The 26156-nt window shown below is 40.2% G+C and overlaps 1 protein-coding gene across 7 annotated transcripts in view; it reads left to right on the forward strand.

Annotated features, from left to right (window-relative positions):
* The window catches only part of RIMS2 (regulating synaptic membrane exocytosis 2), a 433643-nt gene that overhangs the window by 356993 nt on the left and 50494 nt on the right, over positions 1–26156 (forward strand). For 5 of the 7 annotated variants that reach the window (XM_052704736.1, XM_052704737.1, XM_052704738.1 and 2 more), the window contains one exon: positions 10880–11052. In XM_052704736.1, coding sequence (XP_052560696.1) covers positions 10880–11052 — 173 coding nt within the window. Of the gene's footprint in view, positions 1–10795; positions 11053–11548; positions 12283–26156 lie in introns of those variants that run through there. The other 2 variants (XM_052704734.1, XM_052704735.1) reach the window with 2 other exon arrangements.

Raw genomic sequence — 26156 nt, forward strand, 5'->3', positions numbered from 1 at the left:
AGTCAATTCAAATTAGCTTTGCAAACAAGCAAAGAGCTAAATAGTTATAAAATGTAGGAAGTTATATGGAAGACATTAGTGATATATATGTTTTAATGACTTCATCTTCGTGAGCTGAAGTATAATGAATCAAGAAGAAAAAAGAGAGCTGAGGTTTTTTTTTTTCCAGGAGCAGTCTGAACGCTCCTGATCTCCCAGCATCCTTTTATTCCCAGCCTCTCAAAATAACAGGGATGGAGGTGCTGAGGAAATACATTTTAGAGAAAAGTAATGTTTTCTAAGCAGTTTAACTTGTTGACAGGGAGAAAAGGAGATAGTGCTGCCTCCATCTGATAGATTTGTTTCTCTCTTAGCTAGATACGAATTTGAAAAAAAAACAAAACCTAAAATGTAGACAAATGATTGTCTGAGCATATGCATTTATTGTGTACTTGACTTGTTCAAAATGTATTGTAAGGATCAGGGAAAACAAAAGGTTAATAAAAAGTTACAGGATCTTCCCTCAAATCATACATGATTTTTGAGGCTATTCTCTTTGATTTCTGTTTATTTAAGGACTTACAAAAAGGTACATTTATATCCTATTCTTGTGTAACTCATGGTCCTTAGGCACTTCTGCTTACAGGAATAAGCGCTCACCAGATGGCCCATGTGTCAATCCAGCTGTTCTTTTCAGCATGAATTCCTTCAATGGTGCTGTGTCCCAGGACAAATTTGGTGAAAGTCATGTTTCAATGTTACATAGAAAATGTTCTGTTAAAGGCACAACGCCGTACTCTTGTTCTCAAACCATCAGGTTTGTTGAAATGCTTAGCAGACTTCTGGGATTAAATAAGAAAAAATGGTTGCCTCTCTATCTTTCTTATTTGCTTTTTCGTTTTGTAATGAGAGGCACGTGACTGAAAATAAATAATGGAAATGTTAAGTGAGAACTCTTTAAAATGCATATTGTTTAACTCCATTACTTGAGTTTGTACAGGAACATCTTGGAGAAGCTGAAGCTAGGTAAAACAACCAGAGACCTGAGCACTTCTTAAACCAAAGAGGAGACATGCCTTATTATCCTCTTTAGAAATTAAACTGCTGCCTAGATGGCAGCGCCATAGGAAATGCGAGGGCAGTGATGACACAAATGACACCACTTGAGGAACAGAAGCGAATACAGGAAGTACATTTTGATTCTGTTTCTCCCTACTTTTGTGAAATCACGAGTGGAAAAAATTAATTTTTTTTACAGTTGACAGTGTCCATGATGGTGCATCTGGGCACAGTGTTACGGAATACTGAAGAACTGGTGATCTCCATTAGAAATAATTTTCTTCCTATGTATAAGATGATCGTCCAAAAATTAACATGTAGCAATTAAAAACATGCTGGGAACTTTGAGAGGAGTATTACATCAAAAGTTGATTACCCACACTCACAAAGCCAGCCTTTGAGCCTCTTCCTCTAAAGTGAAGCTTAGTGACTAACTCTACGCTGTTTTAAGCAGCAGTCAAAAAATCAGGAAGTCAAGAATATGAAAGGCAATTTGGATAGCGATTGTTTCAAGTAAATCTTAAAAATATGCTTGTTTTACTTTCCATTTTTCCTGCTTTTCTGAATTTTTTCATGTCAGAAAAGGATGACTGTTGCACATCCTTTCACCTTTAATTGTAATTAAAGGATTCCTCTTCTGAAGTTGTTATTTATTTACTTTCATATTAGGTAGACTCGTTTATTCAAGATCTTTGCTTTTCTTCACAAGTATTTGGAAATATTCTGGCTATGTGAGAGCATTCCGTGGTTTGGCTCGTCAAGGCAGGTTTAATCTGTCAGAATCAGCTAGGAGCATGGAAATGGTCATCTTACATTAATACCCAGTGTTTGTAAATTCTTCATAAAAATCTCAGTTGTCTTTCTTGATAAATATTATAAATTAACTGTCTTAGTTAGTATGTATTTACCTATATAGAGTATGTCAGGCACACCACCCCAGGATGCTGACCAGTGCTAGTAACCTCCTGTTATTATAGCTTGATATATCGAGTCATGTTCCTATAGCTTGATAATTTGAAGTTGAAGCTCTCTGTGAATTGTAACTCCAAAGTAGTTTTTGATGACTTTCCTCTTTTTGGAATCTTCCACTTTGTTCAAGTGGAGGAGAATATTTGCAGCAAGAAATATGAGAGTTGTGAAAACCCCTGGTAAAACCAAATAGAAAGCAGTGGGAAACTCACTTTTCTCCCATAGAAGAGAACCACAGCAAAGTATAGGTGGAAACAACCCATGTAAAGCAGTTTGCAGTGGGATTTTGGGCAATAAAGTGCTGTGGTGGGCAAGTGCTGCCAGGTAATAAGAGCACAGCCATACTTATGTGGCTCTGGATTGAACTTTGGAGGAATTACAGTGGATAGTGGGAAAGGAAAATAGGATATGAAGCTTTCTAAGGAGGTGTAAGAGCTGGCATTTGAGCTGTGAAGAAGGGATGCTGCTCCCTGTCCCATTGCTTCCTATCTCTGTGCGAGCTTTTACCCCTGCACAGAGCTGGGACAGCTTTGGAGCAAGCAGCAAGTCTTTTTTTATCCCTGTAATGCCCCATGTGTAGGGGGGCAGGAGAACAGGGCTAGTGGGCAATATTGGTGGCAGGTGGACTAAATGATCTTTGGGTCTTTTCAAACCTTAATGATTCTATTAAATATGAAACACCTGCTTGACTGTTATAAGCCTTTGATCTTCACGCCAGTGGATAAATAATCTAGAATTGCTTTTTGAGTTTTTAAAGATGACACTTAAAATTGTTCAAGGTTCCTTCACTTATTTTTACCCTAAAAAAGTATTTTAACCCATTGTATTTTTCATTGTCAAGACGATATTTTTAAAATACGGTAACTTCATACATCCCAGCAGAAAGTTTTCAATACCTTCTCCTTTCAAAATTAATGTCATCCTGACTTAAAGTAACTTTAAGAAAGAACACTTAATTCCCTAGACTGGATGCAGCTGTCTTTGTGAATTATCTCTGTATCAGTAGAGATCAAGATGTTCTTAATTTCAGAGTAGTTATCACTGCAGCTAAGATTAGAATTTGTCTTGATCTTCCTAACATCATAGTGCATAAAAAATAATGTAAGAATGAGAGACTGCTTAATTTTTCTAGCTGTCTGCAGGAACAGATCTTTGAAGACAGAAAAGCAGTTTAAGTTTTGTAGGCTAGTTAATTCTTAAGCTCATTGAAGGACTCAAATACTTCTTAAGCCTTACTGCTTTTATATTTACAAATATTTGCAGGTCCTGTAAGTACTCCTTGATGTAATTCCTGAACATTTTCTATTCTACTGTATTATTTTATACTGTATGCTGAGGAATTTCTTTAGAAAAATGCACCACATGAAGTAGGCAATTTTTTTTGCTTTTGTCTTACTTCCAGGTTACCTCCATCTAGACTTCCAGTTTTTCTTAAACAGTGATCCACTGGTGGTTTCTGTGTTGCTGCTGGACCTGCAGTTTCTTCTTTAGCTTCAGGATCCCCTTAGCCACAAGGATGACAGTCACTTGGGTTGGAGGGAACATCAAGAAATGTCCAGCCATAAGATTGACCTACCGAGTCCCATCGCAATAGCATGTCCCTTTGTGCCAATTCCACACATCTCCTTGGACAGGGACCCCACCACTTCCCTGGGAAGCCCATTCCGGTGCTTGACTAACTTTTCCTTGCAGTAATTTTTTCCAGTGTCCATTCTCTTCTGTTCAATTTGAGACAGTTATCCATGTCTTGTAAATGGCATCTCAGTAGTAAATGTAATGTTCTAGGCTAACGGTCTAATGAGTGCTGAGTGAACAACACTCCCCTTGATCTGTTGATTATGTTCCAGTTAATACAACCTAGGCTACCTTTTTTTCTGCAGTGGCCCACCTCTCAACTTTTATCTTTCTCATTATCCAGTTTTCATTTACTAATTTGACAGAAGGATGTGGTTTGCAACATAGCTTAGCCCCTTAGCGAAATCAGGTTATCAAGATTCTTAGGTATGTAGGTTTTAAGACCTCCTTTTTTAAGAGTGTAATAAATGAGCATGTGTTAGTGAAATAAGTAAATAGGGGACACCAAGTCAGTAAGGGACAGTCATGAGAACTCTTGAAATACTAGTTTTCCACTTGCTAGCTAGAAATATAGACATTGTTTTTTAACGCTGCATAGAAATTAGTGGCCTCACTTTATGGGAAAGAGATTAAGCTGTTTTAAGAGGTGAGTTTTACAGACCAGGTTATAGTCAGTTCCTCTGACTGAGGAAGTAGTAGACTGAAATGTTACGAAAAATGAAGAAAAAAATACTGTGGAATTGTTAGAATTGGAATGGACCATTGAAGGTCAACTAATTCAACTCCCCTGCAATGAACAATGACTGATAGTTTCAATTGCCTAGAAACTGCATGACTGTATAGTCCAGGGTGGAAGACTTGTAAGAATAGATTATCCTATCACCACAGACCCTGCTGCAGTATCTGTCCCCTGCTTTCTTATAGCCCCTCTTTAGATACTGAAAGGCCGCTATCAGATCTCCTCTGAGCCTTCCCTTCTCCAGGCTGAACAGCCACAGCGCCCTCAGCCTGTCCTTGTAGGAGAGGTGTTCCATCCCTTGGATGATTTGTGTGGCCCTCCTCTGGATGTGCTCCAACAGGTCCATGTCTCTCCTGTACTGAGGACCCCACATCTGGATGCAGTACTCCAGGTGAGGCCCCACCAGCGCAGAGTAGAGGGGCAGGATCACCTCCCTTGCCATGCTGGCCACACTTCTTTTGATGCAACCCATGATACGGGTGGTGTTCTGGGCTGTGAGGGCACACTTCTGGCTTTTGTTCAGCGTACCATGCAGCAGTACTCCCAGATCCCTTTCAGCAGGGCTCCATCCTTACATCCCGCAGCTTATACTGAGTGCCCAGATGCAAGACCTTGCACTTGGCTTTGTTGAACCTTGTGAGGTTCTCGTGGGCTGGCTGCTTGAGCCTGTATGGGTCTGTCTGGATGGCATCCTATCCCTCAGGCATGTTCTTTGCACCACACAGCTTGGTGTCATCCACAAACTTGATGAGGGTGCACTCAGTCCCAGTGATGTTAGCTGAGGAATGTGAGCACAGAGGACTGTAGATCAGTGCCTCCCCAGGGCACTCCTGTGCATCCAGCTGGGCTTGCTGGCTCAGCATTATACTGCTCCAGAATGGTGACTCCTTGTGTGACTCTGGTCTTTCTTTTTTGGTACTTCAAGAATGTGAAGAGACATAGCTGAGCCAGAGCCAGGGGACCAAAGGGACCCTAATGCAAGACAAGATGGGGAGGCAGGGTTGAAACAGTGCCAGAAACGCAGGGCTGGGAGAGCAGGATCCAAGAATTAGGAATAAAAAGAGGGGGAAGGCTGGGCTGGGCTCCAGGACAAGGAGGCAGCAAGGAATGAGTCTGAGCTAGAACTGGTTGGAGCTCCTTATGGTGGAGCCCAAGACAGCTGCTGAGCTTACTGTATATTTAATATCAGAGCAGTGCAGGAATTGCAATCCCAGGTTAGTCTTTGACTCTGCAGAGGGCCCAAGGGCTGCTGCGTGCAGCATAGCTCCAGTGGGGCTGGTGGAGGCTGCACACTGCCTGCTGCCCAAGGCCTGGCAATGCTGTCAGGTGTGTGCCTCCAACACAGGCCTCATCTTGGCTGTACCTGTGTGCCAGGTGCACAGAAATACATGTTCATGCTACATACTTGTTTGTATCCAGCACTTAGCAAAAATTACTTAGAATCTTTTATTTTATATAAATGTACTGTTAAATTTATAAGTAAGTGTTCCATTTCATTTTAAATGGCACACTTCGTTGAACAGCAATCAGCAAAGGATTTTGAAACAATCTAATAGCATTCCTTCAAATGATCTATGGTAACTAAAATTTGCAGTGCCTTTCAAGGCTGTGATCTTGAACCAGTAGCTCCAGTAAAAATTATAGAACATTTTACACAGTTGCTGTTCTCAGGCTTCTCAAAAGCTTTTGTCATCGAGGCAAAGAGCTATTGAAAACAATCCAGAGCAGTTCTTTCATCTTCTTGTAGCACAATAGACAATTGTCTGAAATGTCTTCCCAACATTTTGATCAGTAAAAGCATTGAGCAGATTTTTATGTTCCTATGGAGCTGCTAGCAAATAAAAGCTGATGACTAGGCTGTAAAAAAGAGAAAAAAAAAAATTATAAAATAGAAAGATTGGTGGAAATGACCAACAATTTCAATTGCCTGGAAACTGCACAAGTATATAGTCCAGAATGAAAGACTGGGAACAGTAGATTAAAGTAATAGGAAACATACAAACTCCTTTTGAATTAGAAGTTCCAAAGCAGTTTCTTTCAAGAAACAGTGTGAGAGTAGTTGTAGCTCAATGTGACCTGCAGTCACAGAGCAAGAGGTTGGGAGCCCTGCAAGGGCTATTGCATTAGGAGGCAGAGCAGGTATTTGTTTCTCAACTTTAACAATCTTGAATTCACCACCGCAGGAAAGTAATTTATTGCAGTCGCAAAGTATTGGTGCAAACACCAAGCATGTCTTTTTGTTACTGGTTCCAACTGATGATTTTATTACTATAGAGGAAAGGATTTTAAGTAGCTCTCAAACTTATTTGCCTGATTCTGTAACCATGAAGTTTATTCTTCAAAACAACAAAGTAAGACAAGATCATCTTACTATGAAAAATGCCAGGGTGCATTTTCATCAAGCCCTCTGCTTGCAGCACACTGCCCGCTATTGAAACATCTGCAGGCAGGGAAGTTTTACTGCACTATGGGTCATAAAGTCTGGTGTCTGGGCTGCATTATGTGAGTCTCAATTGAAGTAAGACAGACATACATTTCCAGCAAAGGGAAAGTTGGGACATAATTTTCCTCCTGCAGTAGCTGTTATTAACATAATAATAATGCTAATAATAATAACAATAAAAAGAAACAGTATTGCACAGTAGAGAGGTGTGCTTCTCTACAGAGTAGGCCTTATGATGGTCCAAGGAGGGGGGAGCACATGAAGTTCTAGTATTAGATATAGAGGTTGGTGGTCCTACATGTAGCAGGGGGGTTGGAGCTTGATGATCCCTTCCAACCCAAGCCATTCTGTGATTTCCTTGCTGTCTCCATGTCCATGCTTTCTACTGATGGAAACCAAAGTGTGGAGGGGAGTTGTTGGGTCAGAGGATCCAGCCTGGGTCCTGCTGTAGCCAACAACTAGCCGTGAGGACATGGGTATGTGGGCACAGTGGCCATGAGCTGACAGCTGGACTAGATGATCTTAGTGATCTCTTCCAATCTTAATGATTTGGTTATTCTGTAGGGACAGCGGTGGCCCTTGTGGGTGCTGGCTGCTGCAGCAAGATGCAGGACAAGCGGGGCAGCAGGAGGGAATGTGGCAGCTGTATTTCAGTGAGTGGATGGCACTTGATTAATAATGAATGACCTTTTCAGTCTAACAGTTGGTCTCATACAGTAGGTGACATTATGCATAAAAAGAATAAGTTAAAACTCAGTGGAATGAGACCAAGGAAACAAATGAAATTTCTGAAGTTCTAATGCCTTTGGGCAACTTTAGCCACACAATAACTGAAGAAAGGATTGTGTAAAATTGTGCAAAAAAAAGTTGCATTTTACAGTCGATGAAGTGGATGGTTCATTAAAATCAATATTCACACAACATAAATGCCATTTTACTTTTGAGGCAGAGAGCAGGGCAGCAGTATGGAAACTGCCTTATATTGAATTGCAGATTCAGAAACAGATGTAAAACTGAAATACCATAATAGCTTCTATCAGACAAGCAGTATTTCCTTTTGCCTTTTGTGCTGCAGGTACTGGAACTCTAACATACAATACACTTAAAATTGCAATCTGGATTTTATCTAAATCAAGTTATATGTAAGTTCAAAAGTACACTGTTGGGGTTAGAAACCAGCAAAACAATTTGACGTAGACTTGATGGATGAGTTGAAGAGATTTGTTTTACAGAGGTATCTGGCAAGGTACACAATTTCGTTTCATTTTCTAGATTTTGCTGTGGCAGAATACTAACAGTTGTGAGACTGTAACTAAGAGAATGTGTAAATATTTCACAGGGCTTTAAAAAATAAATATTTTATATTAAGACACGAATATGAAAAGATGAAGTTAATTTCAATCCTAAAACATCCAGAAATAGTAAGGGCCGAATAATATTTCTATGCCCTCTGGCTCAATCTAAAATACTTTCTGAGAGATACCCCTACATATAACAGAGAAAAAAGAGGCATGGTAATAACCTGGTAATCATTTTTCCCCTTATATTTCCGGAATTACTCGTTTTTAATTTGCTTTTGTTGCCATAGCAATTCTTAAATGTCTATCACTAGGTCTTATTGCTACTTGCTGGCTTCTTAAAGAATAAAACTACAATTAGATTGTTTTATTTATGAAAATGTTTGATTTGTTATGCACAGTACAGTTCTAACAAAAAAAAAGCATCTTTAAGAACTGGAAAGTTATTTTTCCAGATGTAGAAGTAGAGCAGAAAAAACCATAACCACAGGTTTTAGAACCTGTGAGCATGCTGCAGAATGATTCCGTGCAATGCTGATAGCATTTGTGGCTTTGCTGCTTATAAGTGTTTAATTTGGAAAGGCTCATTTCCACTGACTGTGTGGGGAGCTCAGCGAGGGATCTGCGGGTCAAGATCTGTCTTTCTGTGGTCACCACAAGTAATTACTTGTCCCTTAATTGGGATGCAGTTAACAATTCCATGAATCATTCACATCTGATACTGTGCTCATTTCCCCAGAGGACGGCCACATCAGAATTGTTGTGCTAACTGTGCTTCGCAGGGTCGCTAGCAATGGTGAGGCTGAGGGAGCCCCATTGCTTCCCTCTGGTGGGTGGGTGTTAGGAACAGGTTCTTCATCAGAGGCTGATGGGCACGGCCTCGAGCTGCCAGAGTTCAAGGAGTGTTTGGACAGCACTTTCAGACACAGTCTGAATTTTGGGTGGTCATGTGTGGAGCCAGCAGTTGGACTGGATCACCTTGTGGATCCCTTTCACCTTGGGATGTTCAGTTATTTTGTGAGTACAGACACATTCCAGAAGGCACTCTGTTTTGTATTCTCCAAAAATCTGATCAGTTGCTCTTTGAAAAGAATTACTGCAAGAGAGGTTTAATGTTCCTCCATCTTTGATGGTCAGAACAGTTGTTAAATTATTGTTTTTACATTCCCAAATCAGTAAAAGTACATACCATTTTCATCAAACAAAAATATTAATGGTGTCAAAAAAAAACCTTCAATACATGTTATACCCTTTAAATGATGTAATCAGAGAGATCCTCTATGTCTTTAGGGCTGGCTGAGTGCTCTCCTACACCTTAGGGCTGAAGAAGAAAGTGGTGACAGGTCTGTAAATGAACCCAAATATTGGAAATCAGGATGGATCAGGGAGGCAACTGCAGTATTGGCAACAATTTTAGGCAGACATGCAGCCCAGGTTGAGCTTGGTCATTGCCCGCAGCAGGTGTGCAGTGTAACCTGCTCGAGCATTTTTTCTTGTCTTTGGTTCATTTATCTGTCTTAAAGCAGGCAAGATAACTCATTATTTCCAAGTGCAATATCCTAGCCTACCTACTAGCAGGTACTCAAATGTTATTCTGAAGTGCTGCAGTCTTTCTGATTATTTCTCAGTGTCCCATATCACTTGTAAAGCACAGAAGCAAATGATCTGTGGACTGCACATAGTATGGTTTTTCAAAAACTGTGAAGAGGATCTGAGCCCAGCATTGCTACTCCCCAGGAGTTCAAGGTTTTTTTCTTTAAATCCTGCCTGTGCTGTACATATTTTCATACTGTCCTCATTCGATGTCAGCTTGGTGCTCATTGACAGTTTGTCCTGCGGAACTGTTTTTCTGAAAAGATTATGAATAGTAACCCACTGCATTGCTGTGTACACAGAAATGTCTGCTCATGAAGAGGAAGAGGAAAAATCTCTGCTATTTATTTTATATGCACAAGGTGCAGTGCAGAGTGTCAAAGACTTAGCATTTCTTTAGAGTATACTGGTGTATCAAGAACAAATAGCCATATTTTGGTCAAATCAAACCTGGATACCTCTGCACTATTAAGCTCTGCTTAATAGTACATATGCCTCTGCTGATGGCCAGTCACCTGCTGGTTTTGCGGTGACAGCATACGGACACAAGTGAGAACATTTGAGGCATCTATACATTATCAGTGCAAATAATCTCTAGCTCCCTAGTCCCATTTCTTTGGTCTCACATCCATTCGGACTTCCCAGCCCTGCAATACAGAAGGGCCATGGGCTTTGCTTGTTTGCAGAGCTACGTCATGATGTCTTTTACTTGGATAATCTCATCTATCTATTCTTATAAAAAGAAAAGTGCTATCATTTGTCAACCAGAAGTTCTGGTAAATAGGCTAGGCCCCCAAAGAGACAGCTTTTTGTAGGCAGTGTGAAGTGCATCTGCTTCCTGGTCAATCTTTCATGAGCCCAGCAGCTGCAGGCACGTCACCAAGTCCCCGCTGTGCTGTTGTGCACTGCTGAAACAGCTGGTGAGAGCACTGTGCGATGGGGCAGACGTCTTCGCTCAGGTTGGTGAAACCCTTGGAGAGCTGGATGTTTGTACAAGTTAACCTATGGATGAAACCGCAGAGCTAATCACTTCAATTGGATATCAAAGCAGAATAAAATTAATATGAAGCAAGACACTTTTTGTGTTCTCTACTAGTTAAAAACTTCACTTGAAAGATTCAGGCAGTCTGGTGACACAGGCAGTTTAGATGCCATCAGGGAGCATCGCCATAGCTGATCTGTGGAAGCGCCACTGACAACATCTCTGTCCCTTTCCTCTTGCAGTATCGGTCAGGGCGGGACGCTCAGCGAGGCTCAGACAACATTTCCAACAAGTCCTCAGACAGCGATGTCAGCGATGTCTCAGCAGTGTCTCGGACGAGCAGCGCTTCTCGTTTCAGCAGCACGAGCTACATGTCGGTCCAGTCAGAGCGGCCCCGGGGAAACAAGAAAATAAGGTGAGCACAGGGAGCCATGGGGCAGCCACAGCTGTGGGGTTTCAGTAACTGAGTGCTTCAGTATTTGTGATTGAGAAGAATGTATTGCTGAAGTTGGAGTTGGCAGGAAATATGCACAATACCGCTTTAAATATCCTTTTCATCTCATGATTTTTGAATTTATTATGGTATTTGTTTTTAGCAAAGTTTCGTCATTTTGAGTTACAATAGCATATGTTGTAGCAACACATGTATGCTATCAGCAAGCATGCTTAGACATGCTTAGCTTTGCACTTCTTAGTAACAGTTGTTTAAAATAGTTAAGATAGCTGAAAAGAAAGCTTAGCATCAAATTACAGACAATGCCAGAGACATGATAATGTACTTTTTAAGCTAGAGCTGCTGTTATAGGAGTCTGTGTTAATACTACAGACCCTGGTCCAGCTCAACAGAAGGCACAAGACCACTCAGTTGTCAGCAAGGTGTGCTCAGCATGTCTGTGAGCAAAGCATCTCCTTTGCGTGCCCCTCCTGCACTATCAGTGGAGCTTTGACTGCAGAACAAACAGAAAGTCATCTTTCTCAGCAGGTGTAACCCACCCACATCTGTCAGCAAAATTCAATGCCAAAGATCTGTCCCCTGGAGAGAAGTAATGCATTTCATAAGATATTTTCAACATCTGTTTCTATGGGCAATGTTAGGATATTGTTTCTGTCCAATGGTTATGCTTCCTTTCATAAATGAGATGTATTGCTATGCAACTTCTATTCAAAGAGGGCCTTACAGGCTGTCCTAAGAAAACATCCCAGTGTAAAGCTTTTCTGGTGCAGGCTGGAGGGCTAGCCAGCATGTGGCTACTTAGTGGCTACTTCCATCATTTGGTTTTTGTTCTATTCCTTCTATGTTCCCTTTCTTTTGAGTCCATGCATGCTCTTCTCTGTGGCCCTAACTTTACTTTATCCTTTTCTTTTTTCCTTTTGCATGCTTTGCTCAATATTTTGTTGACTTCAGAAGGACAAGGAATATAGAGGAAAAAAAAGAGGGAGGGTTGGAAGGGGATGAACAAGATGAAATATTTCCTGAGGAGGAGGAAAAAGAGGAGGAGGAGGAAAAAGCAAAGGAGCAAGAAACTGATGAAAAAGGGGAAGGGCAAGAGGTGGCAGAGAACGGTGATCAGGAAGAAACCAAGGGCTCAGGGCAAGATGAAAAAGCTCAAGAGGATCAAGCTGAGGAAGGGAAAGAGGATGACAGGTAAAACATTTCTAGTTCTGAAGACCTGCTGACCTGCTTCCTCCTGTACCTGAACCCTCCCTGCCTTCCTTTTTTTTTTTCTTTCCTTTCCTTAGTTTATCGTCTGTGGTGTCTGTCGCTTCTTTTGCTTTCAGCTGTGATGATTTCATGTTGAAACAAGTTTTAGTCTCAGCTTCAGTGAACTTGTTCTGCATAGCAAATGATGCAGCGCACTAACTCAATGCATCATTTTGTATGCAGCTACAGCATTTTATTTTTTAAATTGTTGTAGACTAGAGCTTGACTATAATAAACAATACAAACTGTGCCTCTTTATATTATCTGCTTGAATTATTGGTCATGGACAAATCCTTTGTTGAGTTACCAGTATCAAAATCATCTTTACTCTTTTTTTTTCTGGCAGTAGTAAAGGAAAGAATTTGAATTTTTTTTTGTAAACCTTTTCACATGGGCTGATAAATGTGCATGTTGATGGACAATTGACATGGATAAGCAGAGTTTTTCCTTTTCTTCCACTCCATATGAATAGCTGTTGTGGTTTGCTGCACTATCGAGGGGTCATGCAGCTCTGCTGCTGTATTGTGTCCAGAAGTATTTCAGCACAATCGGCTCTAATTTTATCAGATAGCATTCTAGCTTTACACATTTTACCACAATTCCTTTGAACCATGACTTCTAATTGGTGACATTTTATATTGCAAAATCCATGTAATTTGCATTATGAGAAATACAGTGTTCTTTCCTTCTTCATTTGTAAAAAAAAAATGAGTTTGAGTTTTGCTGAAACACATCAGAAACTCTCAGGAAAAAAATACTTTTTCCAGCAAATGCTCTTGTCAAGCTGTTCTAATGCATGTTAAAGTGCTCTGCTGCATTCCACTTCCATTGCTGCATACATCCACCTGTACGTGCCTGTACATACACGCACATGCAGACACACACAGTCACTTCTTTTATTTCAGACAAATAATTACTCACATAAAGTGTTCTGATAGACTCTTTCAAATGGAGATGAATGAACCAGTTCGCCTGTGGTAGAATGGGGCAAAGGTCATAAAAAAAAAAAAAAATCAAAACGTGCAGTGTTCAATCTGGGGCGGTATGGGGAGATACTGCCACTCACTCTATATGTTGCCATCATTTCTTCACTTGTGTGAACACCTTCTAAATCTCAGCAAAAGCATCTGTTTAGAAACAGCTGTCTTTAAGACTGCCTTGACATGCTTGCTCCAGGGACTGCTAAGCAAATCTTTTGGTAGTGTGGGTACTTTAAGGACCTTTTTCTCTCCTAAATCTCATTAAGTTTCCATTTTAGTGGGATCATGAAGTTCTGCCTTTTACAAAGCAGGTCTCTATTCCCAGTTGACAACATTCATTCACGTTACCCTTCAGCCAAAAATGCTGCCCCTCACAGAAAATAAAGTCTTCCTTGAGAAGGAACTACTTTTTCTCTGTGCCAGCTCATCCCTCTGCCTGATGGCTGCTCTCAATCTGCAGGAAGGCAGAGAAGTCAGGATCCCTTCTTGGTATGAAACAAGGCATCTTTGCAGCTGCTCTTAACAACTTCATTTTTCCAAAAATACTCAACACCAGTGTTGAACAGTCAGCAAAGCATCATTTAATAATTAACCATATCAATAGGTATTTGCGGTACCCAACAGAACTGAAGCAGCCATCTCATCCAACAAAGAACAGCAGACAATTACCTCCTAGACCCTGAGATTTTGGGCATCACAAAAGCTGTAGAGGAGATGGGAATTTGTATTCGCAGGCGTTGAACAGCAGTCACCTTTCCTCTGGGGAACTGGGAGACAAAGGGGCTGCTCTCAATCACTCCATCATCAAAAGTGAGTTCTTCAAAGGCCTCGATATTGTACATTTCAAAGTCACCATGCTTATACATTTTGTGAGTAATGCTAATAGTCACACTAATGGTTTCAGTCTGCTGAGATGATAGGTGGGTTCAAAGTAGCTTAAATGACCATGAAGACAGATATCCATCATGACTGCATCCCTTGCCTGTTTCATAGAGTCACTCAGTGCAGTAAACTGCATTAGCTTTTAGAGCACTAGAGTACAATAAGTCAATCAATCTTTTTGGCAGCAATAGCTGCAAAGTCAGATTTTGCCTTCACTAAACCTCTTGGAACTACAAATTGGCATATGGTTGATGTACAGAAAAATCACAACTGTGTTCCTTCTTGGCAATGCATGCTAGTAAACAGAAAGCATGGATCAAGCTTCCCCTCTGCAGTTTTTAAAGACTCCTTAGGTATTGTTATCTGACATCATTCTTATTCCAACTCCCTGATGATATCAGAAACAACCTAGGTCTTCTGTGTGAGCATTTTTATTGCAAGAAATCTGCTTAAGAATGCCTCAAATCTTGACCTTCCTTAATTGTCTTCTGAATATCAATCCACCATAGTTATGTTTGCTCACATCAGCGCACAACTGCAGTCACAGAACAGGATTTCACTGTGCTACAAATACAGAATAAATAATTCAAGTACAGAATAAAAATATAGGCTGTGTTCCAAGCACAGGAGTCAAAATCACAAGATGAAAAACAGAGAGGGGACCACTGGAGAATTAGGAGATGTTCCACATGACAGGAGACAGTTACAGTACTAGGCTGGGGACATCTTGGCAGCTGGGAGCACTTGGGGGAGATATGAAAAAAGGAAATAAGCGAGTTTTGTGAATGCTTCTGGAGAGCTCTTTTCAAGCATTTGAGGCACGTAGGAAAAAAAACGTCACTAAAATATCACAAGTACATGATCAGCAATGTGATAAGGAGCAACTGCTAAATACTGGAAAAGAAAAACGTATGTACAGCTGGAGAAAGAAAAGTGTGCCTTGTACTGATGCACAGCAAGGGGTGGCACAGCCAAACTGAAAGGCTACAGAACTTACCTACAGTATACTTGAAGGGGTTAGGTTAGTTAAATTGTCAGGACTGGAGAAAAGCACTACAGTAACTGGCATATGAAATGTGAGAGTGGATTCAGTATGTGAATGAACAGAAAGGGTAGAGATGTAAAATTGTAAGTATCTGCAAGTCACAAAAATGCGGACCTAATATGAAAGCAGAACTCAAAGTGCTGTCCAAAGAGCAAGTCTAACTGACATGCACTGTCCACGTGACTGGGAAAAAGAGCAGAAAGGTCTTGGAGGGAAATAATGAATTTACTGATACTGAGATGAGATTCGTGATTCACAGAATCACAGAATGGCCAGGGTTGGAAGGGACCTCAAGGATCACGAAACTCCAACCCCCTGTGCCACATGCAGGGCCACCAACCTCCCCATTTAATACTAGACCAGGCTGCACAGGACCCCATCCAATCTGGCCTTGAACATCTCCGGGGACGGGGCATCCACAACCTCTCTGGGCAGCCTGTTCCAGCACCTCACCACTCTCTCTGTAAAAAACTTCCCCCTGACATCCAACCTAAATCTCCCCTCCTTCAACTTAAAACCATTTCCCCTTGTCCTACTGTTATCTACCCTATCAAAGAGTTGACTCCCCTCCTTTTTGTAGGCTCCCTTTAGGTACTGAAAGGCAGCAGTCAGGTCACCCCGCAGCCTTCTCTTCTCCAGGCTGAACAAGCCCAGCTCCCTCAGCCTGTCTTTGTAGGGGAGGTGCTCCAGCCCCCTGATCATTTTCATGGCTCTCCTCTGGATCCTCTCCAACAGCTCCCCGTCCTTCTTGTACTGGGGGCTCCACACCTGGACACAGTACTCCAGCTGGGGCCTCCCAAGAGCAGAGTAGAGGGGGACAATCACCTCCCTGTCCCTGCTGGCCACCCCTCTTCTGATGGAGCCCACGATACCATTTGCAAGGGCACACTGCTGACTCATGTTAAGTTTTTCATCTATCAAGACCCCCAGCTCCTGTTAGTGTAGCAGAAGGAGGCAGGTGAGAAGGGAGGCAGTTTTAATTGCAGAAGCAATATTTTGATGTAGTGTTGGTAAGCAAATGTTGATTTAGGGACAGCAATATAGGGGACAGTAAATACTGCCCTGGGACCATCACAGTCATCCGGCTGAACAGAAAATTTAAGTCTACTCATGCAGATGTTAAATGGAAGATTGGAAAGAGGGCAAATTTGAGACATGGTATAGCAAAGCAAAGGAGACCAATACAGTTCTGAAATCTTAAGATGTCATTAAAGACCTTGCCAGGTGCAGTTTCAACTGAACAAACACAAGCAGTAAAATTTGTTTGTTTAGAAAGTGCTTGAAACGGGAGTGGAAAACAGGAGCTCAACAGAGTTATTTTAAACAATGTAAATATTTGTTCTTTCAATTAACATGGGTGAAAAGGAGAAAGAGGATGTGACTGTACTTGTAGAACTGATGAGAGCAAGACTAGAGGTTTGTTCTACTTTCTAAAGGGATATGTTATAGCATGTTTCTACAATTTTGGGAAAAAGCGGTGATACATATATACATATATATATATATACATATATATATATATAGGAAGGTGACACAAGAATGAAGGTTTACAGTTGAGAAAGTCAGCTGGATTGTAATTTTGCAGAATTACTCAAAGATACAAGAAACAGTGCAGTATGTAGTTTTAAGTAATGGGATTGTTCATACAAAAAACTTCTTTCTCTTCCTAATAGTTCTTCATGCTCTCTGTGCCCTTTCCTTTGTGGGATGTAAAGATTCATCTCAAATTCAATTTCTAGTATCTTTTGTGTCATTCGGTCAAAAAAAAATCTTCAAAGAATTTAATTACGTAGGTTTTAAAACTGGTGCCTGATGAGTATTTGTTCCTTGCTTTTTCACTGTATTGTAACCTTTGTATTTCAGTTTTTATGTGCTTCTACTGCGACTGCAGCTATTATCAGTTAAATGCAGTGTTTTGTAGTCTGTGCTAGCTGCTCCATAGAGGTGGAAACTAGTAATGCTTTTTGAAAATCTATATTCTGGTAAAAATATCAAAAATTGTCCAAAAGCCAACAAGCATCAAAAATCTATTTTCAGTGTGTTTGCGTTGTTTGATTTCTCAAAACGGTTTCAGAAAATTTGTAGTGATTGTTCCAACTAAACTAATGGATGAAGGAAGTTAATTGTGCCCAACCAACTAAACTAATGGATGAAATGTATTAATTGTGCCCAAACTTTCCTGCCAAACAGGCCACGTGCTTGCAATGGCTGTGAAAGCTGCATCCTGAGACCCTTTCCAAACTGCACAATACTGTACTAAGTTGCAGTGTGTGCAATCTGTGTCCAATAGTTCTAGCAATGGTTTCCTAGAAAAAAAGTGATCTGTGCTTCTGTTGGTCAGCTAAACCATACCCTTTTAGTAGGCCAGACCCTTCTTGAAGCACAAAACGGGGTTTGCAAGGTGGTAAAGCCTAGGTCATGGCCTCATTACATGGGGAAAAAGTGTGATCAAAAGCATGCTTCCTCCCAAGGGTAAGGCCCTGAGCTTGGACCTTGCCAGGTGGGGCTGCAGTCAGGAGGAGTTATGAGGCCACCAGCCTCCCCCACCACTTGGAGGGTGCACTTCTTGACTTTGCTGTAGCTCTTAGCCCAAGGTGTTTCTTAACCATCAGAAACAGTGTTCTTGCCACTCCTGGGATCAGACTGGCAAGCTGCCATACAACATAAAGGGAGGTTTAAGTTGGATATCAGGAAAAAGTTATTCACTGGAAAGCGATCAGACACTGGAACAGGCTACACAGTGCAGTGGTCGTGGCACTAAGCTGCCTGAGTTTCAGAAGTGTCTGGACGAAGCTCTCAGACATTTGCTCTTATTTTTGAGTGGTCTTGTGTTGAGCCAGGAGTTGGACTTGATCCTTGTGGGTCCCTTCCAACTTAGGATATTCTGTGATTCTATGAGTCTGACATTCACTAGCTCTTTTCAAATTCAAAATGCTTTGTTAATTTGAGAGGCTGGGGCATGTATAATGGACAGAGGCCTGAAACAACAAGCAGCAACTTAAAATCTGTGTTCTTCTAATGTAACTCTTCTGTGTGCTTCTCATTAGACAACCAGATGGCTGCTTAAATACAGCTGGTCTGTGTCTCTGAAATCAAAGTACCTATTTTCTATTTTCCAGTAAGATTAGAATTATTGGGCTATACAGAGTTTGTTAGCAGTTAATGACAAATGACCCTGTTTTTTTATGTAAATTTTAAAACTTAATTTAGTATTCTACATTCGAGAGATAAAAATCCATACAGCAACTGTGTCTGTAGCAATGGACACAATAATTTATTTCATGTTTTAAACTTTGGCAGATGACCTACAGAAGAAAATTATTTTTGGCTTCTGTAGAAATTATTGAAAAGGACACCATATCAATGGTTAAGAAATTAATTGTATTAGTTCATATATTGTTAGTGACATCTGTACTGAGAGCAGAATATAAATCATTTAAGAAATCTAGCAATCTCATCTGTTTTTGAGTTAGTCATCACTACCTATCAAAACCTTAGAGACCTGGTTTCCTGGAAAAGATACAAAATTTGTACAGATTTCTCTACAGATGGTAGACTTAGTTTTATCTGCTGGGAAATACTAAAATAATAAATTTGGAAGTACACATTATTAACAAGCAGAGAGTGAAAATACTTCATTTGAAATTGTCTATAGCTCAGACTTTTTATGTTTGACAACAGTACAGTATTGTTGAGAATGCTTCCATCTCCATGAAACACAACCTGCAGTTCAGCCTCCATGGTGCATCAACTCCAACCTGTGATTCAGAAAGCACTGATATACTCATGTCACTTAAGGTCATTCAAAAACAGTGCATCAGTAGGCTATAAAATATAGAAGTGCAGATGAAAAGCCCTAGAGACATGCAAGAAATAGAGATAATCAAAAGAAATAAACTGAGGATTTGAAATGAATCAAAATCACAGAGTCATAGAATGGCTTAGGTTGGAGGGGGGCTTAAGGATCACCTAGATCTCATCTCCTTGCCGTGGGTAGAGTTACCACCCACCAGATCATGCTGCCCAGGATCCCATCCAACCTGGCCTTGGATGCTACCAGGGATGGGGCATTTACAACCTCTCTCAGCAGCCTGTGCCAGCACCTTACCACCCTCTGGGTAGTAATTTCTTCTTAAAATCTAACCTAAATCTCCCCTTTTTTAGTTGAAAGTCATTCCTGCTTGTCCTATCAGACTATAAAAAATCGGTCTCCCTTCTGCTTGTAAGCTCCTTTCAAGTACTGGAAGGTCCCAGTGAGGTCTTCACAGAGCCTTCTCTTCTCCAAGCTTAGCAAGTCCAACTCCCTCAACCTTTCTTCATAGGAGAGATGCTCCAGCCCTCTGATCATCTTTGTGACCCTCCTCTGGACCTGATCCAACAGTTCCACGTTCTTCCTATACTGGGGTTCCCAGGCCTATCTGATGTTTAGGTTGCTTGACTAAACATCTGAACATTTTGGTTCAGTACTATCACTGTACCTGCATAATAGTCATACTCAGCCTATAAAGTCCTTAAAGTGTTACCCAAACAAGCATTTTCTCCAAACATACATAGCATGTAAGTGTACATAGTTCCTCAGCAAGGAGCTGTGGCCATGGGCCTGTGCTCCATAGGTCAAGAAACCTGCAGACCTGGGTTCAGAAAGTGCATGGCAAGTTTCTTCACAACCTTTTCTTTTTCTGATGCTCTCAAGTTTTCTGTATGGCTTTCCAGTTTTCCCCGGAGGCCCAAAGTGACTCAAAGTCATTTTGTCAAAGTGACAGAAGGCAGGCAGGCAAGATCGTGATGTCCCAGATAATATCTCTTCGGCTGAGGTAATTATGGCTTCAGATCTCTTGCTCGTGTCCATTTAGCTCTCGGTCCCAGAAGATCAATTCGGAGAGATGCTATAGGTTTGAGAAATGTTAGCAGTGTCTATTCTGACCCTGATTTTCTGGAGTCCTCAAGCAACCTGAATTTGCAGGGGAAGACATAAATGCAGAGCTGCTTTATTGTTTAGATTCCCCCCACCACACACGTGAGTAGTGCAAAGGGACGAGGAGTGAAGCATAGCCAGGTTGTACAGTGCTGATCAAAGCTTTTTTGACTTCCAGGAGCCAAGTACAGAGGCAGCTTTAGTCAAATCCACGTTTGCCTACAGCCATTGATTTGAATAATGGCTTTTCAGGACAGCTATTTCTTCCCTGTGCATTTTGTGATCTTCTCCTATATACTCTCAGTAGCACATCCAGTCCAGTTCTTATATTACTTTCTTCCAAAGTTTTCCAGCTGTTAATGTTTTTTTCCCAATAAGAAAATAGTCCTTATAGGAAATTTCAGTTTAGCTAAATCCTGGTTCCTCTTATCCTGAAGATGTCTTTTATCTCTATGTATTTTTGAGAATTTCTACTTTGAAATTTGATTTTTCCTCCCTTTAGGATTTAATTTTACAATATTTCTCTGATGATTTTGGGTTATGCATACACAGTGGATTTAAAATTAGGTTTATCAATTTACTGCTTGTTTTCAATTTCAGTGAGCTCTTTTCATTTCTTCAAGGAATAAATCGGAGTTGTTTTAGGCAAGTTTGTGGCACAGCTGTATTTCATGACTTAGTAAGCACTGTTAATGCTGAAAAGAGAACAATCCCTCTCTTCCATCTCTTTTCCATCTCAGCTGGAAAACTGTAATTCTATAATATGTTCAAATAAGCACATACCATTCAACTTGTGGATTAAGTAGATGCAAGTTGTGTTTTTCTAGAAGACACTCAATTAAACCACATTGCCCATTGTCAGTTTCAGTTTGGAAAGTCTGTTGTTCAGCTGCTTCATATGAAACAACTGGTGAAATACGGAGTTATTTTTATTTTCAGATGTGCACACATGTTTTCTTTGCAAAGTATACGTAACAACGTACATTATAATCACTGTTTTATTCACTAATTAATCGTAAAAAGATATATTTTCCACGTTCAGCCCAAGCCATTTAAAGAATTCAATTCCAAAATTGTTTTCCACAAATTTCCCAGTTACAATTTCCATAAAATAAACCTGTTAATTTAGTCAGTCCAGTAGGTATTAGAGATTTATATCACAAATGACTTATAGGATAATTTTCAGCAAAGTGATCTTCAGGAGACTAACTCAGTATAATTGCAAACCTGTAGTGTTTTTCTTTGATGTGAATTGACGTGCATTGGCTACAAGCACTGTTCCCATGGAAATATTATTTCCTGCATCACAGCTGTCCCCATAATTCTGATTTTGTTAAATATCTCCAGGAAATTAATGAAATGAAAATGTCTACAAATGAGGAAAGAGCTCCATTAAGAATGGCATCATAATTCCTATCCTGCTTGTAAAAATCTGTAAAAAGAATCGTCAGTTGTTGTCCAGTCTGGTAAGAGATGTGTACGAGAGAATAACTCTGTCAGCAATTGAAGAATTGTTAAAATCCTTTCCCTTCAGCATCACAGTACATGGCTGTGCTCCTCACTCAGCTAAGTGTAGTTTTACATTAGCAGATGCTTTATTTTCTTTAGGCATAATTGCCAGAGAACTAAGGTGAAAGGCAGGGCAGGAGTGGTACTGACTTTTCATTGGGAAAAAAAGATACCTGCAAGATCTGACATTTGATCTCAGCGTAAGTATTCAGCTGTCATGAAGACTTTCTCTGCCAGTGTTTTTTGATCTTTCATTGGTTCATCACAGATACCTGCAAGTATTCAGCTGTAATGAAAACAAAAGTCCTCAGAAATCCTACTAATCCATCCATCCTATCTAAACTATCCATGCAGTGGATGGTATTGCTGTGTAGTGGAGTTGAAAAATGCTGTGCTTAATAATATTGCTTTCGTAAAGTGTATTTTTTTAGTAAGTGAAAAACAGAAAAAAAAATCAAGATTCTGAATAATTTTAGTCTATCAGTCATACACAGGAATGGATAGAATAGCATTTTTAAGTCTAGGAATGTAAAATGAGACAGTGGCAAAAGATGTCTAAGAGGATATGATCAGTATTTTTTGACTGTGGTGTCTGAAGAGAGCATTTTTCTTAAAGGTTGTATAAAAATCAAGTTCGAAACATTTTAACTGGACAGCAACTACATAAGACATTTGTCTGCTTCCAAACTGAAAATACTCTTTCTCTTTGTTTTGGGCTTGGGTCTGTTGGCTATTTATATATCTTTTTTTTGTGTGTTGAGAAGATCTGTGCATTTTCCTAGTTCAGCTTTTTTCCTTGTTTCAGTCACTGCTGCCTGTTGGATTGCTTAGTATACAGAAAGTATGTGCAGTGCTGTGCTATTAAACAACAGAGGATGCCTGAAAAAGTCTTATCAAGGTTCTTTAATCTCTGAGACTTTGCAATTGTTTTTTTGTTTGTTTGTTTTTTCTTTTTTTTTGCAGCAGTAACTTGGGAGAATCATAGCGTTCAGTTTAGGATCCTGTTGCACTTGAAATCTCCCATCTTAACTGAAACCTCATAAACTGTTGCCTTTCTTCTTGATCAGGTATCAAAGAAATGGGTTCTCTGAAGCATAAGATACTAAGACTGAACCAAAGATCTTGTGTAAACTGTTTCCCTACCTCCCTTCTCTGAAAATTTCCTAGGGCAGCACTCCCTTCTGGTTATGTGTCAACTCCAAAGAGATAGCTTTCCAAGCAGCACGTCACAGGCATTATATTCTGAGATAGTTTCTCTGCCAGTGTTTTTTGATCTTTCATTGGTTCATCACAGATACTTTCAAAAAATGGGGGAGAAAAACACAGGTGTGTCTGATTATCTGCTGTGGCAGGAGTCTGGAAAACCTTTATAGCAAATCTGATTCCAGAGAAAATTGCACTCCCCATTTTGAAAATGAGTGGATTTTTAACAAAGAGATCCCAAAGATTCTTGCCTCAAGAAATCAAAAAGCATAATACTGCATTTTCTAGAAAGCTTTATACAAACAGCAGCTTCATACTGACTTAATGGTTTTTGTTGTTTTTGTTCTTTTTTTTTTTTTTTTCCAAAAGCATTCAGAAAAAGCTTGTGGGCTTGAATTTAAGAACAGTCTGAGATTTGTTATATAGTCAAGTGAGTTCAAGACTGAGTCCATGTCAGTAAACAAGACAGGGCCAAGCATAGTCTTAAGCATTGTTCCATGGTTCACCCAAACTGTGTGAATTGCATTGTCCTTGGCACAGCTTTGTGCCAGACACACCAATGATATGTCCCCAGTGCAGTGCAGGCACAATTCAAGAGATAGTGTGGGTCAGGAGCTTTTTGCTCTAGGAAACCTGACAAAAACATGCTTGGGAAGCATGCAGGTTAGTTGTGTACACACAGGCTTTCAAGGTCAGCGAGGTCAGAGAGCCCACCTGACCCATGTTACACTTGAGGACATTTTTCCTTGTTCATTGGAAAACTGAAGCATCTAAAACAAGTTTCTGGCCTACCCACACAAAGATCTGACAGTGTTTCTCAGTGTCCTCAAGTGTTTTCCTGTATGTAGGGCAGTGCAGGAAGTAATGTTCCCGTGTGAGCTTTGCTGTCATCCTGCTCTGGTTGCCTGATTGGTCCCCACAAGCCAAGGGCAGTGCATGGCCTGGCTGTCACATTCTCTCTGGTTGTTTTTGGGCAGGGGCTGTCTGCACCTGGACTGGTGTGATGAGGTGATTCTTGTTTGGATTCTCATGAGGGTGATTACTGCACCATCATGCACATGGCTGGCCTAGCACAGTTTGTATAATTTTGTGGGTTTATTTTTTTCCCCATGTGGCTGTATATTCTTGTTGTAGAAGATTTTCTTAAGTTGAATACCTTATCAGGTATCTTGAAAACTGAATTTGTAGTGCACCTCTATTTCTTGTTTCATTTTCTCTCATAAATTTAAGACATTGTTGAAAATGCCTAACTGAACATGTATGTCTGTGTGTATGTAGAAAGAAAATGTCACAGATAAGTCATTTCTGTTTCCTGTTAAGAGAAATGTTTCTAGGAGTTATTAACTAAGACATCTCTTTGCCAGTCCTGTTGTCTTACAATGGAACATGACCTGACATATAACATCTTATTCTTTTAGGAAAAAGTTCGTTTCTGGCACTGTCAAAAGGCAGCCTAAGTGGGTAACTTCAATGGTGATGATACCGAGCATTTACCAGTAATCAGTGAGCAAAGGCTTGAATGGCCAAAAAGAGTTCAGAGTATGGATGAAGGAGCAGACTTGCTCAAGAGCACTGCAGATTTACTATGGAACACAATCAGCTTTTCAGACCTCTCCTAGTACCCACTTCACAGAGCGTTCCTTAGAAAGAACTGAAAAAATAAATGAAGCCACTACTATGCAATAGCTTTCTCTGGGAGCTGTTTGCAAGCTAGGAGCATAAAAAAGATGCATCTCCTTCTGCTTTTATGAAAGAAAAAACTCAAAAAGTTGAATTAGAGCAAGTATTTTTACAATTGTACTTGGAGGGAACAAATTGAGTTTGGTGAATGAATGTCAGTATTCGCCATTTGTATGCGTATTTGCAACATCCACTCTATACTAAATTTAAATCTCTTTTTTCCTTACTTGAATCCTTTTCCCTTTCTCTTAGCAGTTACCAGTTCTATAGCTGGTATAAAGAACCTGATTAAATGAAACTAAACAAAATCCACCACAGGTGTATACAGCAAAACTTGATTCTGTGAAGAGAACCCTTAGACAGAAGCAAAAGAGCCTATTTTTATAATGCATAGTGCTTTCATATCTTACTGCCTAGTGAAATTATAGCAACTTTGTCTGCATGCCAGCCATTTTAAGCACATCAATTTCTTTAATATGGGCAATTGTAGCAAACTTTTGCATTTTAATAGAATTGTACATTTTAGGATATGACACATGAAGCACCTCAATATGGTAAATGCACATTAGACACAGGAAATGGGAACTTTCTTCCCACTGTTTTATGAGAAAAAGAATATTTCTGTTATCACTGCTCTGACATAAGACCTGTCTTCGGTGTTAATATCACTTATAAAGCAATGGCATAATTACTATTTTTCTATTATAAAATACAACAGCAGCTCACTTACTTTGTGGATAGGGAGGAAACAGCATGAAGCAGTGCCAGGGGAGGCTCATGTTGTGTGTTAGGAAAAGGTTTTTCACTGAGGAGGTGGCTGGCCCTGAAAAAAGCATCCACAGGGCAATGCTCATGGCCACAAGCTGTCACAGCTCAAGGAGCAGCTTGTATCTGAATTACCTCCTGCAGTATTCCAGAGCACACTCCAGGGAGACCTGTCTCAGTTTGGACAATGATCTCACAAGTAGGGGTTGAACTGTGGGTGCTCCTTTGTGGAGCCACAAGTTGGGCTCAGTACTCTTTGTGGTCCTTTCCAACTAAGGATGTTCAGTGACTCAGTGATTCTTGAAAATTATATCATTGGAATAGGTTTTCCTTCAGGCAATAAAACTACTGATCCTCCTATCAATCTGTGGGAACAAGCTCACACATGTAGTAAGCGTTTCAATACTACTGTCTGTCTCCAAAAGGGCATTGATAAAATCTCTCTCCAGCAATCTGTGTTAGTAACTAAGTAGCTTTAGTTTTCTACTCCTTGGCCAAATAGAGTTCTGACAGACAACACTGTGAAATTAATCATGTTTCCTTAGAAAACTTGGGTTAAAAATAGCATTCCTGGGTAAGAGTCTTAATTTCTGCTTCTTAGAAGAATATAGCTAACATAAAGCTGAAGATTCTACCTCTTCCCAACACTGTCTCTTCTAGATCTCTCTGATATTTTTTAAATGTGTGATAGCATTCAAACTGAGAATTAGTTCTTGTGGTATCTCCTCCCTGAGAATGCAAACTCTGAAGGTGTTATTTGAAAGAAAATACATCATGTGATGTTATCATTTTACAAACAGTTATCAGTGTGTTAAAAAGCCCCAGGAATGCAGGTCCA

The sequence above is a fragment of the Tympanuchus pallidicinctus genome, unplaced genomic scaffold (genome assembly GCF_026119805.1).
Source record: "Tympanuchus pallidicinctus isolate F22 unplaced genomic scaffold, pur_lepc_1.0 scaffold5, whole genome shotgun sequence".
NCBI lineage: Eukaryota > Metazoa > Chordata > Aves > Galliformes > Phasianidae > Tympanuchus > Tympanuchus pallidicinctus.